Below are 20,921 nucleotides of genomic sequence, written 5' to 3'. Positions count from 1 at the left end.
TTTGCTTCCCCCACTAATTCTACCCGGTTTGTGAGCAGCAGGTCAAGAAAAGCGCTCCCCCTAGTTGGCTCCCCTAGCACTTGCACCAGGAAATTGTCCCCTACGCTTTCCAAAAACTTCCTGGATTGTCTATGCACCGCTGTATTGCTCTCCCAGCAGATATCAGGAAAATTAAAGTCACCCATGAGAATCAGGGCATGCGATCTAGTAGCTTCCGTGAGTTGCCGGAAGAAAGCCTCATCCACCTCATCCCCCTGGTCCGGTGGTCTATAGCAGACTCCCACCATGACATCACTCTTGTTGCACACACTTCTAAACTTAATCCAGAGACACTCAGGTTTTTCCACAGTTTCGTACCGGAGCTCTGAGCAGTCATACTGCTCCCTTACATACAGTGCTACTCCCCCACCTTTTCTGCCCTGCCTGTCCTTCCTGAACAGTTTATAACCATCCATGACTGTACTCCAGTCATGTGAGTTATCCCACCAAGTCTCTGTTATTCCAATCACGTCATAATTCCTTGACATCACCAGGACCTCCAGTTCTCCCTGCTTGTTTCCAAGGCTTTGTGCATTTGTATATAAGCACTTGAGATAACCTGTTGATCGCCCCTCATTCCCAGTATGAGGCAGGAGCCCTCCCCTCTCAGACATTCCTGCCTGTGCTTCCTCCCGGTATCCCGCTTTCCCACTTACCTCAGGGCTTTGGTCTCCTTCCCCCGGTGAACCTAGTTTAAAGCCCTCCTCACTAGGTTAGCCAGCCTGCTGGCAAAGATGTTCTTCCCTCTCTTCGTAAGATGGAGCCCGTCTCTGCCCAGCACTCCTCCTTCATGGAACACCATCCCATGGTCAAAGAATCCAAAGCCTTCTCTCCGACACCACCTGCGTAGCCATTCGTTGACCTCCACGATTCGACGGTCCCTACCCAGGCCTTTTCCTTCCACGGGGAGGATGGACGAGAACACCACTTGCGCCTCCAACTCCTTTATCCTTCTTCCCAGAGCCACATAGTCCGCAGTGATCCGCTCAAGGTCATTCTTGGCAGTATCATTGGTGCCCACGTGGAGAAGCAGGAAGGGGTAGCATCTATCTATGTCATACCAAGAATTCTAGACAATTGTGATAGCAGAGGTAACTCAACTAATCAGTACTCTTACTCTCCAGTTGATTTGCATGCAGTAATTTCATTGGGTGTATGAGGGAAACTGCAGAGATGTGGGATTACTTGGACCAACTGCCACTGTTCATCCTATGCACTAATCAGCACAACTCTGCCAGAACCACATACACATTTGACCACCTCACTCATAGAGCCATACCCATGGGTTATCACTAGTACCTATTAAAGATATACCATAAATATTACAATTTCAACAGGAAATGCCCTTAAGATGCCAAGAAATCATAAGGCAGATTCATGACTCATTTGGGAATTTCAGTTTTACAAAAAGATGATATAATTGTTCCGGACATAAAGGAGGTTATTTCAAATAGTGTGTAACAAAAATTTCATTCATACGTAACCCCTGGATAGAATTTCAAGGAGCCTGTATTGTGTTTAGAAATCTACTGTATTCCAGGATCAGACTCAGAAGCTTTCTATCTGACTATGCTACATGATTCATTGAATGATCTGAATAATATTATTCAGACATTATAGCCCCCAGAAAAGTATTTGTAATCTGAAAGTTATCACATTACAGAGGGCTGATTTTGTTTTATTTTCTGTTAGTAGTACTCACAATGTCATAGGCATTTTGCAGAAAAGTGCATCAGAGAACAAATCAAAAGGCTTCTTTCTGCTACCCTTACACTGAGTACTATCTTGCTTCATAAGTAATGCCATTGAGTCCGATGGGGCTTTTCACAGAGTAAGTTCCTGTACTATTAAACATAAGCATGCAAAATCAGCCTCCAATGACAGATGAGTTTGGAAAGAACATACACCACAGAAGGGGACATATGCTTGGAAAGGGAACATTCAGATAACTATTTAGAGCCAAATTCTGTTCTTCGATGCAAGCACTTGGCATTCAGTGGCTTATAAATGAACCATCCTGGGTACAGGACAAAATGTATCCCTTTCACTGGATAAGATTCTGACCTCAGGTTCTTGTTGAAAGAATATTCGTTCATATCCTTCCTAGTCTAAGAAAACATAATTATTTCTCTGCCTCACCTTTCTTAGATACTCACATGCGCAGTACATGCTATGGAGGAATCAAAAAAGGAGTGTGTGTCCGTCCTTTCCCTGGGGCAGTGACAAAATCTGAATGTTGCTGTGCCAATCCAGACTATGGCTTTGGAGAGCCATGTCACCCATGTCCTGCCAAGAACTCAGGTAAAGTTGCATAATTTTTCTGATCTCACAGCTAACATAGACTAATAAGTCTGATTCAAAGCAGATTCATAGCGTTTATTTTCAAGGTAATCTAAACTTGTAGTATTTAACATGAACAAAAGAAGAATGTTTTTCTATGTTCTTCCATGCACAGTGCTGTCTAGAGTGCACCAAACTCCAGACTTGTCCAGTCTATGTGAGAATTCAGGGTGTAGACACCAAGCTCTAGATAGATGCAGCAGGGCCTCATGATTATCTTTAAGTGTTGGATAGGAGAAAAGGTACCTTACAGGCGTTAGACAAGGAGCTGTAGGTTCCCTAACAAAATCAGTCCAGTGTAAAGTACAGTCACTATTCAATTTAGTAATGGGGCTGATGTTCAACCCTTCCCCCCCCTTTTTTAAAATAAGAACTAGTTCACTCATCTTTAGTAACAGCAAAAAGCAGAGAACATGAAGAAACAGTTTATTTGCCACAAATTTCCCTTGAAAACAGTATTCATTATCACCATATTTTGGAAAACAGTCCCTGTTGCTTTCTGGGGTGACATTGCCCTGTTGTGAAGCTGTCGAGGAGATGATACTTTTGAGAGGATACCACCATAGTTTTCGTTTTAGTGTTTCATTCATGATGTCACAATTTTCATTCAAGTATGTATTTGGAGGTTTAGAACTAACTTTTTTTTATACAACTTTTGTTTCAATCGAGTAGCTGAATTCCATGGCCTGTGTAGCAGTGGAGTAGGCATTACTGTGGATGGACGAGGTAATGTTGCATTTTTTTCTTATATATATGAGACATGAAAAACAATGAAATAAAACAAATATTCAAAAATATAATTCAACATTTGGATTTTTCATAAGATACAAGTGGCTAAAGGCTTTTTTCAAGATATGATATGTTGTTTTAAATATGGTACAATATTAAAATAAATCAAAGATTCCTAAGAAAGGATGAGAATTGTTCCCATCCAAGTCAGTAGTAAAACTCCTCTTACTTCAGTGGGAGCAGGATGAGACCCTACTAGAATACTTTCAGCAGTAGCATAATTAGCATTTAAAAATAATACTTAAATAAAAAAGAAAATGTTATTTCTGTTCAATAATGTAAGCATATGGGCCTAGTTTTATCATTTTACAGGCTGTGATTTTTAGTATCTTGCTGAAGTCGTAAGTAACGTGAAGTGCATAAGCGGAGTTTATAAATTCTCTGAGATGAATACTTTATCGTTTACTGACTCTATAAGCTCCACTAGTGCCACTTGGTGAGACTGTAAATCCGCAATGCTGCAGTTTCGAACTATGGGAATTTGTATGAGGTCCTCTGTGGAGGTTACTTTGTTCAGCACCTGAAGACTGTAACTCCTCACAAGGGATACAAGACCAATCGTAGTCTTTGCAAGGTGCCTGCAGAAGATTAATCTCCTCCAGGGATAAAATATAAATTAAAATCCCTTTTGGAGGCCTGAACAAAATTGTAACCTTTGCTGTGGATCTCATACAAGTGAAAACAGGTTCGCAGAGGACCCTGTTGCTGCTTACTCTGAGGAACTTGGCTTGCTCAAACCATTCCCCAAAGCAGGGGAAAACTGAACCTCTTCAAACCGGAACCTCCTACCCCAATCAAAGCAGTGTTATCCTCCTCATCTGCTTTCTTTATTGAGAGCAGGCAGGAAATCTCTCTTACAGACGATTCTCATTCCTAGTCATGTCCATTTGTCTCTCCATCGTAGTCATACTGACTTTACCCCACTGCAGTAACAGTCACCCAACCCTGCTCCCTTCATTCTATTCATGATCAAGGGACCTGGTTGCTCCCTGAAGACATCAGAAAAGTTGGGGCATAGGAGAGTACTGAACTTCTACCCAAAAAAAAGGGAAAAGGAGGGCCTGGACCTGTTAGGGGAAATCTGTGCAACAGGGAGGTAGGATGAAATGTGCCCAACTGTTCCCCAAGATTTGGTCAAGGTTAGTGAACTTTAGTTATAGATTTATAATAACACCATAAGTAGACAAGATTCCACTGATTTAAATTTTCTTATGAAAGCTTTGGACATCTTATAATCTTTAATGCAAGGTGAACAAAGTGTTTGAGTATGTATCTGTGTACATGTAAATTGCAGGCCAGATACTGATCTCAGATGCACCATTGTTAATCAGTCCAAGTAAATCATGGAAATAAATGGAGTAGCACCAGTGTAAAAGAGGTTTAAGTGAGATCACAATCAGGCCCGGTGTCCTTGTTGTCCCTTCCAGTGTTTCTGAATGGATCTATATATAGACCACAGGAATCAACATATAGAAAGAGTAATGTTTTGTTTTGTTTTGTTTGGTTAATGTGGAAAAGTCCTGGATCCTGTGAGATGAAATGTGTAAAGAATGGCTCTTCAGCCCTGAATCCATGGTCACTGCACTTACAAAATATTTTGTGTTAGAGGCATTTTTGTGTGTGCAACTATTCCAAGATAAGATGTTTCACAGCATTAAATGTTTAATATAGCTGCATTAATTTTCTCTATTATATTGATACAGATATTAATGAGTGTGCATTGGATCCTGAGATTTGCTCCAATGGAATTTGTGAAAACCTACGTGGTAGCTATCGTTGTAATTGTAACAGTGGCTATGAACCTGATCCCTCTGGAAGGATCTGTGTTGGTAAGTTATTTGAGGTATTAATTAATTATTAATTATTAAACTCACTTTGATTTTAATGGAAGCAGGAGAGGACCTTTAGTGTGTGAGAGAAGTGGCTATTATCTTTAGCTACAATGAAAAAGCACTAAATCTCTTTAGAAAATCTACCCCTTTCAGTCTGTATATTCAGGAGCATCCCTCTTACAACCCGTACTCTATGGGGACCACAGCATGAAATAAATCTCTCCTGAACCTCCTCTTCTGGTTTTCAAACAACATCCCAACCTCTCCAAGTTTGTCATCAGAAAAAGCTCCCCACAGAACAGGCCATTCCAACTCAAAGCAGCACCAGACTCTGACAGAACAACAGATGCAAAACCTAGAGACATATCTCCAATGTTGCGATGGTCAACACCTCCCACAAGGGTCCTATGCAAGCCTATCACAACATGTAGTGTACCTCATCCAGTTCACTAAATGCCCCAGTAACAACTATATGGGTGAAATGAGACAATCACTATGCTCTCTAATGAATTCACACAGAAAAATGCTAAAAGACAAAAACACTGTATCGACTGTGGGTGTACCCTTTTCACAAAGTGATCATTCTATATCTGACCTTTCAGTCCTCATCCTCAAAGGAAACCTGCACAACACCTTCAGATGACAAGCCTGGCATAACTTCGATAAACACTAAAAATCATGGACTGAATAGAGACACTGGTTTATTACAGCAATCTATTACACATTTAAACCACACACCTCACCCTGAGCTTTTCCCCCCTTTCTCCTTTGCCCCCATGATTGGAGAAGTGTTAACTGGCCACTTCCATTTAATGGTCCCATGAAATCATAGGACTGGAATGGACCTCGAGAGGTCATCTAGTCCAGTCCCCTGCACTCATGGCAGGACTAAGTATTATCTAGACCATCTCTGACAGATGTTTGTCTAACCTGCTCTTAAAAATCTGCAATGATGGAGGTTCCACATCCTCCCTAGGCAATTTATTCCAGTGCTTAACCAGCCTGACAGGACATTTTTCCTAATGTCCAACTTAAACCTCTCTTTATGCAATTTAAGTCCGTTGTTTCTTGTCCTATCCTCAGAGGTTAGGAATAAATTTTCTCCCTCCTTCTTGTAACAACCTTTTACGTACTTGAAAACTGTTATCATGTGTTAACAACTAAACAACCTGTTCTAGCTTGTACATAGCAGTGGCAGTCTGTGGATATTTCCCAGACCTGAAGAAGAGCTCTGTGTAAGCTCGAAAGCTTGTCTCTCTCACCAACAGAAGTTGGTCTAGTAAAAGATATTACCTCGCTCACCTTGTCTCTCTAATTACGTAATTGTCCTTTTTTGCTTCTTTTTCCTCTTCTTAATAAACTGTCAGTTAAAGAGGGGGATAGCACTTTTCTTTATTGTAACATTAACCTTCAGAAATCAAAAAATGAAAAGGAGTACTTGTGGCACCTTAGAGACTAACAAATCAAGCAGTCAAAAGATAGGAAATCCCAAAAGATTGCTCCTACACTTTTAAGTTGCACATACATTGTATGAGAGGAAGGATGGTCTTGTTAAAGCACTGAACTGGAACTCAGAAATGCTGGAAGATTTTCTCAGCTCTGACACAGACTTCCTGTGTGACCTTTGGCAACTCACTTAGTGTCCAATCCAATGTCCACTGAAGTATGTTGGAATCATCTTATTGGTTTTGATTGAAATTAGATTAAGCCCTTAATGTCTCTTACATCCCCAGCTGTTTAATAGCACTTTCTTCACAGGAAAATTGGGAGGATAAAGTGTTTGTGAGGTGCTAAAATACTACAGTAATGGGAATCACGGAATAACTTTTAAAAATAAGATTTTATATTTTTGTTTTCATTTAAGCATAAGCAGTCTACAGTAATAATGTTTATTAATGTATTATTATAGTAGATTTGCAAATGTCTAAAGTAAGGTTAAGGAGCAACATTAACTTTTGGGTTTTCTGGATTTTTCGGTGCTTGGCTTTCCAGCTTTAATGTTAGCTTGTGGTAATATATCTGCTATCAATCAGTAGATAGGTAGAAATATGTACACTCATAAAACACTCACGGTTGCAATATTTCAGTGTGTGATCAGTTGGAGTGTAGCAGAGTATTTTTTATACGTAGATATTAGTGTAGGTGTTTCCTACTGTACCTTATCTGATAGCAAATATTTTGCACAGAAAAAAGGAATAGCACAGTGATGTAACTCTTAATGAATTTTTGTTAAAAGCATGTTTAACATCACTGCTGGCTGCCAAACAGACAAATGCAAGCGCAATAATCATGGCTGTTTTTAAACGGCCAAATATCCCAAAGTCGCCGTGTTCTAATGGAGGACATAAAGCTGTGCTTTACTGAAAAACTGATATATATTGACAAACTAGTTGTGAAAATTCTAAAGTGTAACATAGAATATGGAAAAAAGAAAAGGAGTACTTGTGGCACCTTAGAGACTAACAAATTTATTAGAGCATAAGCTTTCGTGAGCTACAGCTCACTTCATCGGATGCATTCGATGAAGTGAGCTGTAGCTCGCGAAAGCTTATGCTCTAATAAATTTGTTAGTCTCTAAGGTGCCACAAGTACTCCTTTTCTTTTTGCGAATACAGACTAACACGGCTGCTACTCTGAAACCTGTCATTTTGCAAGGCATAGAATATGGAGCAAGAGGAATTTGAAAGTTTATTAACTTCTTGAAACCAAGTATTGGCATTTCTCCTTGTTCAGATACAAATGCAGAAAACTGAATGTCAGACATACAACTGCTGCTGAGAGTACAGTTAAAATAATACTTAGAGAAAAGGAGGGCAGACTTGTTCATTAATGTGTCCACCTGATCTTTTCCAGACATTGATGAATGTTCAGTGAACAGACTGCTGTGTGACAATGGTCTGTGTCGAAACACACCTGGAAGCTACAGCTGTACATGTCCAAAGGGTTATGTATTCAGCAGTGAGACTGACACATGTGAAGGTAAAAATGCTGGAGTGGGAGCCATCTGGATAGTGTTGATCTAATCAGTGATATTATAGTATTGGCGTTTGAGATGAGCAGAGAAGACTCATGGTGATACAAAACAATGAAGGGAAGGAAAAGCCTATATTATAGTATAAATCAAAAGGTGCATCTTGTCATTGCTCTCAGTGGAATTATCTTAGAATGATGGGGCATGACTGAATTTCCTCCAATATAGCTAGTTCATTTTCTACACAACAGTATGTTTTGTTAGACAGAATACTTTGAAGAGAAAGTTAAAGAAAATGCACATTTATCTCTTGAGCATTCTGTGAATGCAGATCTCTGGTTTGTGGTCTTGATAAATGTGTTTGTTTTGGTTCCAGAAGTCCAGTATTCCTCATCTGCCCCTGATGTTGAACAAGAGAATATCATGTAGGGCTAAATCCTGGTACTATTGATGTCAATAGCTATATTTCCATTGTATTAAGTGGATCCTGGATCTGTGCCTTACTGACTATTGATATTGTTCTTTTATTGCTGCAAAATATGTATATTTTTAAAATTGTCATTGCTCTCTGCCCTGAATGATACAAATATCACATGGTATCACAAATGATACAATTAAGAATATACCCACTGGAAGCAAGTGAGAATTTTTTGTGTCCAAAATCAATTTTGCAATGATTGGGCTGATAAATGAAGTTGGAGCAGAGGTGTTAATTTCTGTTTTATTTTGAACAGAAATACATAATGCTACCAGGAATAGTGGAATTTTTATAACTTTCAGTGTTGTTTTTGGGTTGGCCATTTGAATTATATAATTGAATATTATCACAGTAAGGGATTTTTCACTGTGAATTGCCCTTTTCCAAATGGAATGGTTTGCAAGTTGAAGGCGTCAGCTTTGGAATACTTAGAATCTCATGAACCAGTGGTTCAGTTCCTGGCAGGGTCAGCTGAGTCCCTTTCCATTTAAAGGGAACTATGTTCCATGCAGTCATTAAAAATTGAGGTTCTGTCTGCTCTCATTGTTTGTTAAAGATCCAATTGCACTCTTTTCAGAGTAGTCTTTTCCTATCAGTCATATCCAGGGAGTTATACTGTACTGATCCCTATGCTGTCTTAGAACACTATACACAGTATTTAGCTAAAATTTATTCTTGAGAGTTTTAAGTTTTTTCCTATTTTTTAAAAATAGTTTTAGCAGTGAAAGTGATTTTTCTCTCTATGCTTAATAATCTAGAGTCTTGAGTCTGCTGCAGACAGACATTATATTACTAAGAGAGATGTTACGTTTGCTTCTTCATCTTGATATTTAACTTCAAAGCTTAACTCTGACCATAAACTTGCTAATGTATTGAACAAATTACCAGAACGCAAACAACTGAGATGAAATAATTGAAATGTAATTATAAAGGACATCTCCATCCAGTTTGGGTTTTCAATCTGAGAACATAACAAGACAAATTAACATATTAATTCAAAACAAAACTAGGCCTATGATCTTTGTGTCACTGTATAAAATTGTGATAGGGTTGAATTTTCAGGGGAGCATTCAAGGAGATGTCAATAGAAGGTTGAGAGTCATTTTCACTCATCAAGAAAATTCAACTCATAACTGTAAAGAATGGACACTTTTAACTTGTATCTAAGTTTAAAAGGAGCATTAACTAAATTAATGATCAGTTTAGCCAGCCTGCATCAAATATAAAAATACAAATAGTGAGCAAGTTTGATTTATTTAAACTTACAACAGCACAGTGCTTCTGACTGTAATTCCTGGTATAACATTTCAGTATAATAGGGATGTGGGGTATAAGGAGATATTTCACCACTACAGCAAGCAATGTCTGATGGGCAGGGGAGGGGAAGTGTGCAGACAAAATTGTAGCCCAATAGTGGATTGTTATGTAAATTAAAATGTACTTGTACTCTGCCACTGAAAGAAAAATTATTTGAGTGACCATTCAAGACTCTTCAAAGTTATAACAGGTCATAGGTAATTTTTTGCTCTGGGGATTCAAATGAATAAACTAAACTCCTGTTTGTTGTTTACCTACAGCAACTTTGAATGTTCATAAGAAAACTTCTACATATTCATAAGTAAGCAATATATCATGATAGGGACTGGCTATGGTTACAGTATTTACGCTCCCCTGAGTACCAAGACTACATGGGGCTAGCACTGTTTGTTACACCAAAAGAGCTAGGAGAAGCTAAAGTTATGGCCCATCCACCCCTTTCAGATCAGTCACAAGTGCAGGTTTTCTACTTGAGGGAAAAACATCCTTTACAGAGAGCAATTGTGATTGAGTGGCTGTGCTGCCATGTGCAATGAAGTTTAGTGTCTCAGTGAGACATATTGACACCCAGTACTTCTTCTGCACTGCCCTCCACAGTAAGCAATCTTTGTTTGGTAGGGCACATTTGACTATAGTATTGACTACGGCTGTTACATATGTACTATTTTAAAATTAATATGTTAATTTTGTAATGATCAGTAATGCTATTTATTTGGAATCTAATAAACCCAGAATATTAAAGATATTTCTATCTACTTCCCCACTTGGTGAAACCGACTTGGTACCTCATTCCCCAAAACTTCAGGTTTAATATAAACCTGAACTTTTGGGGAAGTTTTCCTTCTGAACATAATATATTTTGTCTACAGCAGGAGCTGAAGTGTCTTGTCAGTTATTGTTAATACACTTTTGTGTGCATATTAGACAAAGGGAACGCAGTGGATCTAATTTACGTAGATTTCAATAAGGCATTTGATACCGTGCCACATGGGGAATTATTAGTTAAATTGGAAAAGATGGGGATCAATATGAACATTGAAAGGTGGATAAGGAATTGGTTAAAGGGGAGACTACAACGGGTCCTACTGAAAGGTGAACTGTAAGGCTGGAGGGAGGTTACCAATGGAGTTCCTCAGGGATCAGTTTTGGGACCAATCTTATTTAATCTTTTTATTACTGACCTTGGCACAAAAAGTGGGAGTGTGCTGATAAAGTTTGCGGATGATACAAAGCTGGGAAGTATTGCCAATTTAGAGAAGGACCGGGATATCATACAGGAGGATCTGGATGACCTTGTAAACTGGAGTAATAGTAATAGGATGAAATTGAATAGTGAGAAGTGTAAGGTTATGCATTTAAGGATTAATGACAAGAATTTTAGTTATAAACTGGGGATGCATCAATTAGAAGTAATGGAGGAGGAGAAGGACCTTGAAGTATTGGTTGATCATAGGATGACTATGAGCTGCCAATGTGATATGGCTGTGAAAAAAGCTAATGCGATCTTGGGATGCATCAGGAGAGGTATTTCCAGTAGGGATAAGCAGGTTTTAGTACCCTTATACAAGGCATTGGTGAGACCTCACCTGGAATACTGTGTGCAGTTCTGGTCTCCCATGTTTAAGAAGGATGAATTCTAACTGGAATAGGTACAGAGAAGGGCTACTAGGATGATCCGAGGAATGGAAAACTTGTCTTATGAAAGGAGACTCAAGGAGCTTGGCTTGTTTAGACTAACCAAAAGAAGGTTGAGGGGAGATATGATTGCTCTCTATAAATATATCAGAGGGATAAATCCTGGAGAGGGAGAGGAATTATTTAAGCTCAGTACCAATGTGAACACAAGAACAAATGGGTATAAACTGGCCACGGGGAAGTTTAGACTTGAAATTAGACAAAGATTTCTAACCATTAGAGGAGTGAAGTTTTGGAATAGCCTTCCAAGGGAAGCAGTGGGGGCAAAAGATCTATCTGGCTTTAAGATTAAACTTGATAAGTTTATGGAGGAGATGGTATGATGGGATAACGTATTTTTGGTAATTAATTAATCTTTAAATATTCATGGTAAATAGGCCTAATGGCCTGTGATGGGATGTAAGATGGGGTGGGATCTGAGTTACTACAGAGAATTCTTTCCTGGGTATCTGGCTGGTGAATCTTGCCCATATGCTCAGGGTTTAGCTGATAGCCATATTTAGGGTCGGGAAGGAATTTTCCTCCAGGGCAGATTGGAAGAGGCCCTGGAAGTTTTTCTCCTTCCTCTGTAGCATGGGGCACGAGTCACTTGCTGGAGGATTCTCTGCTCCTTGAAGTCTTTAAACCACGATTTGAGGACTTCAATAGCTCAGACATAGGTGAGAGGTTTTTTGCAGGAGTGGGTGGGTGAGATTCTGTGGCCTGCGTTGTGCAGGAGGTCAGACTAGATGATCATAATGGTCCCTTCTGACCTTAGTATCTGTGAATCTATTAAATTATATACACATGCTTTATGAATGATCTGTTGTATCCATCTAAATCCCATAGTTAGGCTGAAGTTTAGATTTAGCTGATTAGGGAAAAATGATCCAGTAATGGTTTGCATAAAGCTATCTATGAAATTATAAAATCTATTACACTTTTTCTAACATTGAGAGGCTTGGCAGTTTGAGGAATAAATTCATGTCACTTTTTTTTTCTCCTTCCAAATTCTGTTTTCAAAGAAATGGTAAGCAGTTCAGTTTACCTTACTAGCTGTAAAGTTTTGCTCTCAATAGTAACTTTGTGTCATGCTTTTAGATTACGCAGATGCATGCTGTTCAACATGATATAGTATTAATTAATATAACTTTCCGCAATAACCATAATGAAACATTAAAGCCTGTGTTGTTTTCTGTTCATAACCAAGTTATGAAAACTTCGCAAGTTGTTTGTTATTGGGTTTGTTTGTTAGTTTGTGCCTTGAGAGTCTGTGAAAGTAGAAATTTTTACAACAAGCTCGGTGGTTTAGATTGTGTTTCCACAAATGTAAACCAGGCGTGCTTTGAAGTTTACTTAGAGGAATATACAGTGGATTGTTTCAATTTTAGTTCTATGACACAATATATATATATATATACCATACTTAAAGAAAAATATTTGTTTAAAAATGATAAATATGTTCACATTTTACTTTGCATTTTAAAAAGTAAAAGAATATTATCAACTTAAAGTCACATTTGTCTTACTTCCTATTGTTACAATTAACAGCTAAGTTTGTTACAACAAAGAGGGAAAAATATTATTTCCTGTTTGTTTACTTTTGTGCATATGACACTCATTGACCTCAGTTCAGCAAAGCACTGAAGATGGAGTTCTGCACATTTGAGTGCCTTGCTGAAAGGGAGCCTTTGTAATTTTTCCCCTGTATGACCATTTAGGCTATCAGTCAGTTTGTTACGCAAACAGTTGTATATGTGATTAACTTTCAAAATGAGAGGTCCTGTTGACTTCAGTGGAAGTTAAGCATGTGCTTAAGTGCTTTGCTGAATTGGAGCCAAACCGTGTCAAATGCACAAAGTAAACAAACTGAAAAAAAATAGAGATGGGGTGGGTGGGTTTGTGTTTAGAAGATCAAGATCTTAAAAAAATCCTAGTAATCATTTTTGAAAAGCTCTAGCACTCTGGTGGTTTAGAACAGGGACTCAAAATATGGCAAACAGGTGGCCTTTATGCCATTACTGTGCCTTTAGCTATCCCTGTGAAAATCTGGACAAATTATAAATGTTAGAAAAATCTTAGTTCACACATGCTCAATACAGATTTCTTAGATTTTAGCACCTAAATTCTCGGGATTCTGTTAGTACTCAACATTCCCCAGTCCAGGGTTGAGAGAAGGACTTTCCCTGCAGTTGCAGCTCAGGGCTACTGTGGGCAGGCTAGGTCTTCATATCTGAACTGAAGCAGAGATCCTATTTCTTTCGTGCTCTCAGTGACATCCTTGCTGTGCCCAGGGAGCATGAAGGAAGAAGATGCCCACTTCTAATGCAGAGGGGACAAGAACCAAACCCGAGGGAGGTTGGGAAAGGTAGCTGGAACAGTGGGAATAGATTGGGACAAGAAGCCTGGGTGTGGGGAATATAAACTGGAACTGGAGGCTGGCAGAAAGGAGAGGGAAACTGGGATAGGGACCTGAAGTGAAGGATGGAGACTAGAACTGGCTGGGAAAGGAGACTGAGAACCAGTGGGTAGGGAGAAGGTGAGATAGATCTCGTAAAGAAATGGGATGCCGTGGTGCAGAACTGTGACTGGCTTGACAAAGAGATGGGTACAAGGAGCCTGATGCTGCAGGAATAGGACACAGATTGGATGAGAAAGGAGATTGGGACTTGGAGCCAGTGAGGATGGGGAATGTGGTTGGTAGGAGTGTTTGTGTGCAAGTGGAGGAAAGTGTGGGAAGAGAGAGTTAGATATAGGAGCCAGGAGGGGTAGAATTGGCACTGGCTGTGCAAGAAAACTGGGGACAAGCTGTTGGGATCGACTGGGAATGACTGGGCAAGGAGATTGGGATGGGAGAAGTGCAGAGGGGTGAAACTAGGACTTGGTGGGTAAGGATACTGGGATTGAGATATGAAACCTGAGGAGTGGAGACTGGAACTGGCTCTGAGGAGCATGGGACTAAGACAAGGAGCCAGCGGAAGGAAGAGACAGGTCTGGGACAGGAACAGCTTGTAAGGGACAAGTAGAAAATGTCACACTTGTGGGGAATAATCAGAAGAGTCTGCCTGCTAGAACACGCTATTCTCTAGAGGCTGGAATGGAACCCAAGATTCCTGAATCTCATTATTGCTCTGCTGCCAGCAAATATCTGTGTAACCCTCTGGAAGCTTGTGTGTATCATTCCTCACTAATGCTAGTCCATTTAGAGGATGGCAACCTACTATTACCATCAGTTACTTCTCTAGTGCAAGTGGCAGAGGTTGTATGCTGGATCTAAAGCAGGGGAGGGCAAACTACAGCCCGTGGGCTGGATCTGGCCCGTCAGGGCTTTCAGTCTGGCTTGCAAGATTACCAGCCCCATGGCACAGTGGGGCTAGGGCAGGCTTCCTGCCTGTCCTGGCCCCATACCGCTCCCAGAAGCAGCCGGCACCATGTCCCTGCAGCCCCTGAGGTTTGGGCAGCGGGGCAGAGGGCTCTGTGCACTGACCTCACCTACAGGTACCACCCCCCACAGCTCCTGATGGCCGGGCATGGGGAACTGCGGCCAATGGGAGCTTGGGAGTGGTACCCACAGGTGAGGGCAGCACGCGGCAGAGCTGCCTGTCCCCCTCCTCCCTCCAGGAGCCACAGCTGGACATGCTGTCCACTTCTGGGAGCAGTGTGAGCCAGGGCAGGCAGGGAGCCTGCCTTAGCCCTGCTGCACACTGCTGCCACCCCGGAGCCGCTTGAGGTAAGCGATGCCAGGCCAGAGCCTAAACCCCATACCCCAACCCCCTGCCCTGAGCACCCGCCACACCCTTCCTGCCTCCCAACCCCCTGCCCTGTTGCATCCTGCACCCTTCCTGCACCCCAATGCTCTGCCCTGAGTCCCCCCACACTCCGCATCCCCTCCTGCACCCCAACCCTGTGCCCTGAGCCCCCTGCCACACCCCTCATCTCTCCTACCACCCCAACCCCCTGCCCTGAGCCCCCTTCCATACTCTGCTCTTCCTCTCTCACCCAAACCCTGCTCCAGCCATACATTCATGGTCCTGCATAGAATTTGCCCACCCAGATGTGGCCCTCAGGCCAAAAAGTTTCCCCACCCCTGACATAAAGGTTCCAAATTCACTGATGATCTGTGTGGGTGTCAATATTATTACAGATGAAGGAATTTGTTTTTTCAATTTACTTTTTTAAAAACCTAAGAAGTTGCACACAAAAAATATGTTAAAAGAACATTATTAAGGTTGCAAATTCAGTCACTCAGAGGCTAGGAAATACTAGAATTAAGGTTCCTGTGTAACCTTAATTCATTCCGGTGTAGTGCACATGCCGTATACAGTCACATACTACATATAGGTTGCATACTTGTTTTCAACAAGACCTCTGCCTCTTTCAGTGCACAGTATGGACCTACTCTAGAGATGAATCAGGTTGTGTAGAGAATGAGACTGTTGTCTGTAGGAACCCTGCTTCATTTGTTGCAGAAGTTGGAAAATGTGTAGTGAAGTATGTAGGAAGAGGAAGGGGGTCTCGTTAAGGAAGCTGAATGTTTCCATGAAGAATTGGATTCTATCCCTGCTTCTGACATAGAGTTCTTGTGTGATGCTAGGCAAGTCACTTAAACCAAACTTCATGGATGGCCATTAATTGCATGTTCCTTAGGTGCTGACTTCAGACTGTTAGTATGGTTTGCTGAACTTCTGAACACTTGCAGCTCACATCAGTGGGAAATGCTGTGAACATATAAAGTGCTCTATAATGCTAACTACTCTGAAAAATCAGGCCGTAATCATCTCAAATTGAGCACCTACAATAAGTAGAAACTTTTAGCTTTATATGTCTGGGCATATCTACACTTCATTGTAAACCTGAGTCCTTGGGACCTGGGCTTGTGGACTCAGTGTTTCCAAGCCCACGCTTGAGCATACACACTGCATTGTAAACCTGAGTTGATAGTTGCTGGACCCTCAGTCTCACAGTCATGCTAACACATCCGTACTGCACTATGCAGACCTAACTTGGGGCTGTGGCTTGATCTGTGTGCATACTGCAAAATGATGGGACTTGGATCCAAGTCTCAATAGGACTCTGGGTCGGAAACCACCCCCCCCTTAGCCAGGATCCTAGGACCCGGTCCTGAGTGCTTGCAGACCTGAGTCAGACTGATTTGTGAGTGGACAAAAAAAGGACTTGGGTTCAGACCTGAGTCAGAGTCCAGGTTTAGTGTGCAATGTAGACATGCCCTCTGTGCCTCAGTTTTCTAGCTATAAAAGGAGGGTAATAATGCCATCTTTTATCTCACGAGGGCGTTGTGAAAGTAAATTCATTAATATTTGTTGAAGCATCGAGATAGTTGAGTGGTGAACACCATAGAAAAACCCATGAGGAAATTAATAATTCACTCTTCAGAGCAGGGTTTGAATAGTGTACAGTAAATAAGATGCAGGGCTACACACCTGCACAGCAAGGATAAAACAAAATATTGAATAGCTGTTCATCAAGTGGGTGCTATCCATCTTGGTGCATTGAATGAGGCAGGGTTCCTGGGGAACAAAATAGCATGTGATCATGTAATTAAAGACTGTATCACAGTGAACAGTGTGCACAACCAGTATGCACAAGTGCGGCAAATTAACGTTGCACAGGAAACCTTAATTCTGGCATTTTCTAACTTTTTAGAGTGCTTGTCTATGCAACCTTAATATCTTCAAGGTTGATCTAATAAATCAATATCTATTGAATGTGTATGTGTGTAATATACATATATGCACGTATAATATACTATATTAATAGCAAAAAAGAAGACTGCTCTGTTTCTCTTAGTAGTCCTTTGAAAGGGAGAAGCTACATGTCCTAACACAGTTGAGATATCCTCATCTCCCTGTTCGTTTTTTCAGTTTTAAAGAATGCATAGCCATTGAAAGCAAGGTTTGCAGAAGTACCATTACATGCAGGTTGTCCAAAGTTAGTTCTATCCTGGGACTCATTTAGCAGGTGGTGAATATTTAAGATATCTCCAGTATTACTCTGTGATCTGCCTCCATCAAATTCCTTGTTCCTGCTAGTCATATGGGAACAAGAATGTTGAATTTATTCTCAAAAGCAGCTGCTCTGTATACTAACATAAAGCATTGTCACTATTCAAAAACAATTCGTATCAAGGGCCCAGTCCTGATCACTTTATTTAGTTGAACAGTCCCATTAAGTAAAGAGAGTGGGTTTTCTCCCAAAGTACAGTACGATTTGGGAGGATGGAGAGAGAACTCAGTTTCCTAAAGGTTTCAGATTTCTAGATGTGCTCCATCATTTTAATAACACAGATGATTCAGTGAATAGTTTAAATTCATCATTGTTCTTATGACCTCAGAAGCCCATAAACAGATAAATGTGTAGAGAAATGAAGACGTGATATGGCATACTACACCAAATAGAAAATTAAACCTTTTGTTCTACTTCTATAAAATAAGTGGAATAGTTGGTTTTCCCTTGAAAATCAGCCATTGGTATGTTTCCTGTTTCCAATACTTACTTCTGTCCTTTATGTAATTTTTAATTAAGTTATGTCCGCCTGTTTTAGGTTTATGGGCTTGGCATTATTTGTATGTCACTATTTGAGAACATAAGCATGCACCCAAACTATTTCATTCCTGACCCATGACAGCAACTATCTGTTAGGATTAGGATATCTGATTTGATTTAGGATCCAAATCTAAAACAAAATTGGTGAACTGCAAAAAGACATAATTGGTGGTATTAGGAAGAGTTTGCTGGTGTTTTTTTTTTAATTTAAAAATTAATTTCACTTTTTAAAAATGGCTAATGCTGACAGCAGGAGTCTTATTCTTACGTGTAGACAGGCTTAAAAAAAAATCCATGTGGGTGAAAGTGAGAAGGAGAGTAGCTGGAATGAAATACTATTTAGAGTATTACAGTTTGTCTTCTTTCTTGAGCACTTTCCAGGACTATGGAATTGCAGCCAGCGTAGTAATACTTTGTTTCTGACAAGGTTTTCTTAATTCTTCCAAAGCCTCATGGAGCTTAGATGACAGAAACAATAAGGCCTTTGTTTGTGCACAGCGTGTTGTAGCTGGGAATGCATTGCTTTCCATGGAAAAAGGGTTTTGATTTCTCACAGGACAATTGTAAATTATTCTGGAAAATGTTTTAGTTCAAGTTCTTGGAAGTTTCTCTTAAAGTTTCTCTTAAGTTTAATTAAATAACACTTACAAAATATGCAAATACTCCTTTACATATGCACATACATACACAGTGCTTGCCCCAGCATACTCTACCTCATCTAATAAATAAATAGATAAATAAATAAATAAATAAGCCAAATTTACCAGACATTCTGGCATATCATGGTTCATGGCTTTCTTTTATACAGCATAATATTTTCCAGAAATGCATGGCTGTCCTAACAGTACCTTTTCCTTCTGGATTATAGATATAAATGAATGTGAAATCAGCCCGTGTGTCAACAGTGCCTGCAGGAACAATCTTGGTTCTTTCAATTGTGAGTGTTCACCTGGCAGTAAACTGGATTCTACTGGATTGATTTGCATTGGTGAGTGTATAGATATTGTGTTTGTTTGTTTGGTTTGATTTTTTTTATTGTTATTAACACAAAGGGAATTGATTACATTGATTAAAGAAACTGAGAAATAAACAAGAGAGTCCTGGTAATTTGTACTTGGTAATAGACTAGCATGTCTGACTGTGAGGCATTTTGGACTTACTTTCTGAATAACATTGATTAAATCCAGACCAGTTTGCCTGTTTCCGTCGGAGCAGAGGATACTAACATAACAATTTCAGTGATACTATTTCACCTACACAGGTACAGGCTGCTATGGTCCATGCATTTTATGATTGGTGAGAATCAATGGGGAGGTTTTAGGTCCATTATTGACAGATATTGTTATTGCTTCTCTCCAAGAGAGCTAGGTGTCAGTTTAATCAATGGATGGTTAGTCTGTTGCTTATACAGCCATAATTAAATGTTTTTGGCCTTCCCAATTACTGCACTGCCTCCCACCTTCCTTTTTTGGGAAAGGATATTAAGTAGGACATGTCAAGACAGTTCTGGATTCATCTGGAACACTCTTCCTGGATCTTTGTCTGTCCGGTAAGAGATATTGCTATGGTTTGGGGATAAAATATATATAATATTAATATCCGTGATTGATGATCTCCAGGTAATGGAAAAAAAGTCAAGTGTCATTGATTTTGTTAGATTTAGCTGCAGCCTTTGAGATGGTTGATCACAAGGTGTCATTCGCACAGCTGCAGAATGTGGCTTTGGGGATATTCACCCATGGCTCTGTTCCGACTTTTCTGAAAGGTATGAAAGCATGGTGTTTGGCAGACACTCATCCACCTCAAGGGCCCACAAGCTTCCATTTTGTCACTCCACTTGTGCAATATTTATTTGAGGCCAGTAGGGGATCTTGTGAGAGGAGTTGAGCTGGAGTCCCAGTGGTGTTAGGATGAAACAAAGCTCTAAGTTTCCAATTTGTTTGATCCTGATATAGCAGTTTCCTTGCCTTTCCAGTGCCTAGCTAAGATAGAAACCTGGATGAGAAAGATTTGTCAGACGCTCAGTCCAGAAAAGACAGAGATGATACTGATTAGCAGGGAGAAGGAATTTAAGGAATTGAGAAGAGTTTATGATTGTTCCTCTGATGGGTTGGTGTGTCCCCCTCTTAACCTTAGATTGCAAACTTTTTTGGTATCTTTGGACCCAGGACTTCTTAGATTCCTAGGTAGCAGAAGTGGCTGCATTTTGGGGGCGCGGGGGGAGTGGGCGCATCTGTGGTTAGCTAAGAGGTTGTGTTCTTTCCTCATGTGAACCTCACCACACTCATCTGTGCGTTTTGTCTGATTATTTTTTAAGCTTTCTCATTTTTCCAGATGCAACACTGATGTGAAATAATTAAGGACCAATACTTATATTGATTTGGACCTTCCTACAGAAGTAGTCCTGTTGATTTGTTTAGTATTATTTGGATAGTGAAGTCTACTTAGCTTCAGTAGTTGTGGCAGAAACCTGCCCTAAAGTGAATGGAAGACATTGTTTGGAAAATGAAAAAAGACAAACATTGGTAGGAGGAGCCAGATATGGTTTAAACAATATATACACACATTCAGCATATGAATAACTTAACCTGAAAGTGAGCATAATAGACCCAATGATGAAGTCCTCAAACAGGCAAAACTTCCACTGACTTTGATCTGGGTTCTGTCTGTATCAGGATTTAGAGCATTTATGTAACGATTAGAGTATTTATGTAGGAGCAAAAGGGGTTTGGAGGCAGAGCAAAATTGACAAATGCAGATTTACAAAATTAGGACCTAATCCTATAAATTTTAGCCAGGCAAAATTGCCATTGGCTTCAGTAGTGTTGCAAGAAAGGCAATTTGACCTTGGTTATTCCTGTGTAAGGATTACAGGACATAGCTCTTTTATTCTGAAAAAAAACTTGATAAATGCTCT

At 40.1% G+C, this 20,921-nt stretch overlaps 1 protein-coding gene across 1 annotated transcript in view; it reads left to right on the top strand.

Moving 5' to 3' along the window:
- FBN2 (fibrillin 2) overlaps window positions 1-20,921 on the top strand; it is a 247,169-nt gene that overhangs the window by 110,463 nt on the left and 115,785 nt on the right. The window contains exons 16-20 of the mRNA XM_038402837.2: window positions 2,188-2,340; window positions 3,052-3,105; window positions 4,872-4,997; window positions 7,854-7,979; window positions 18,873-18,992. Coding sequence (XP_038258765.1) covers window positions 2,188-2,340; window positions 3,052-3,105; window positions 4,872-4,997; window positions 7,854-7,979; window positions 18,873-18,992 — 579 coding nt within the window. The remainder of the gene's footprint in view (window positions 1-2,187; window positions 2,341-3,051; window positions 3,106-4,871; window positions 4,998-7,853; window positions 7,980-18,872; window positions 18,993-20,921) is intronic.

This window comes from Dermochelys coriacea, chromosome 5 (genome assembly GCF_009764565.3).
Source record: "Dermochelys coriacea isolate rDerCor1 chromosome 5, rDerCor1.pri.v4, whole genome shotgun sequence".
NCBI classification, from domain to species: Eukaryota; Metazoa; Chordata; order Testudines; family Dermochelyidae; genus Dermochelys; species Dermochelys coriacea.
This window is presented reverse-complemented; position numbering and strand designations above follow the sequence as displayed.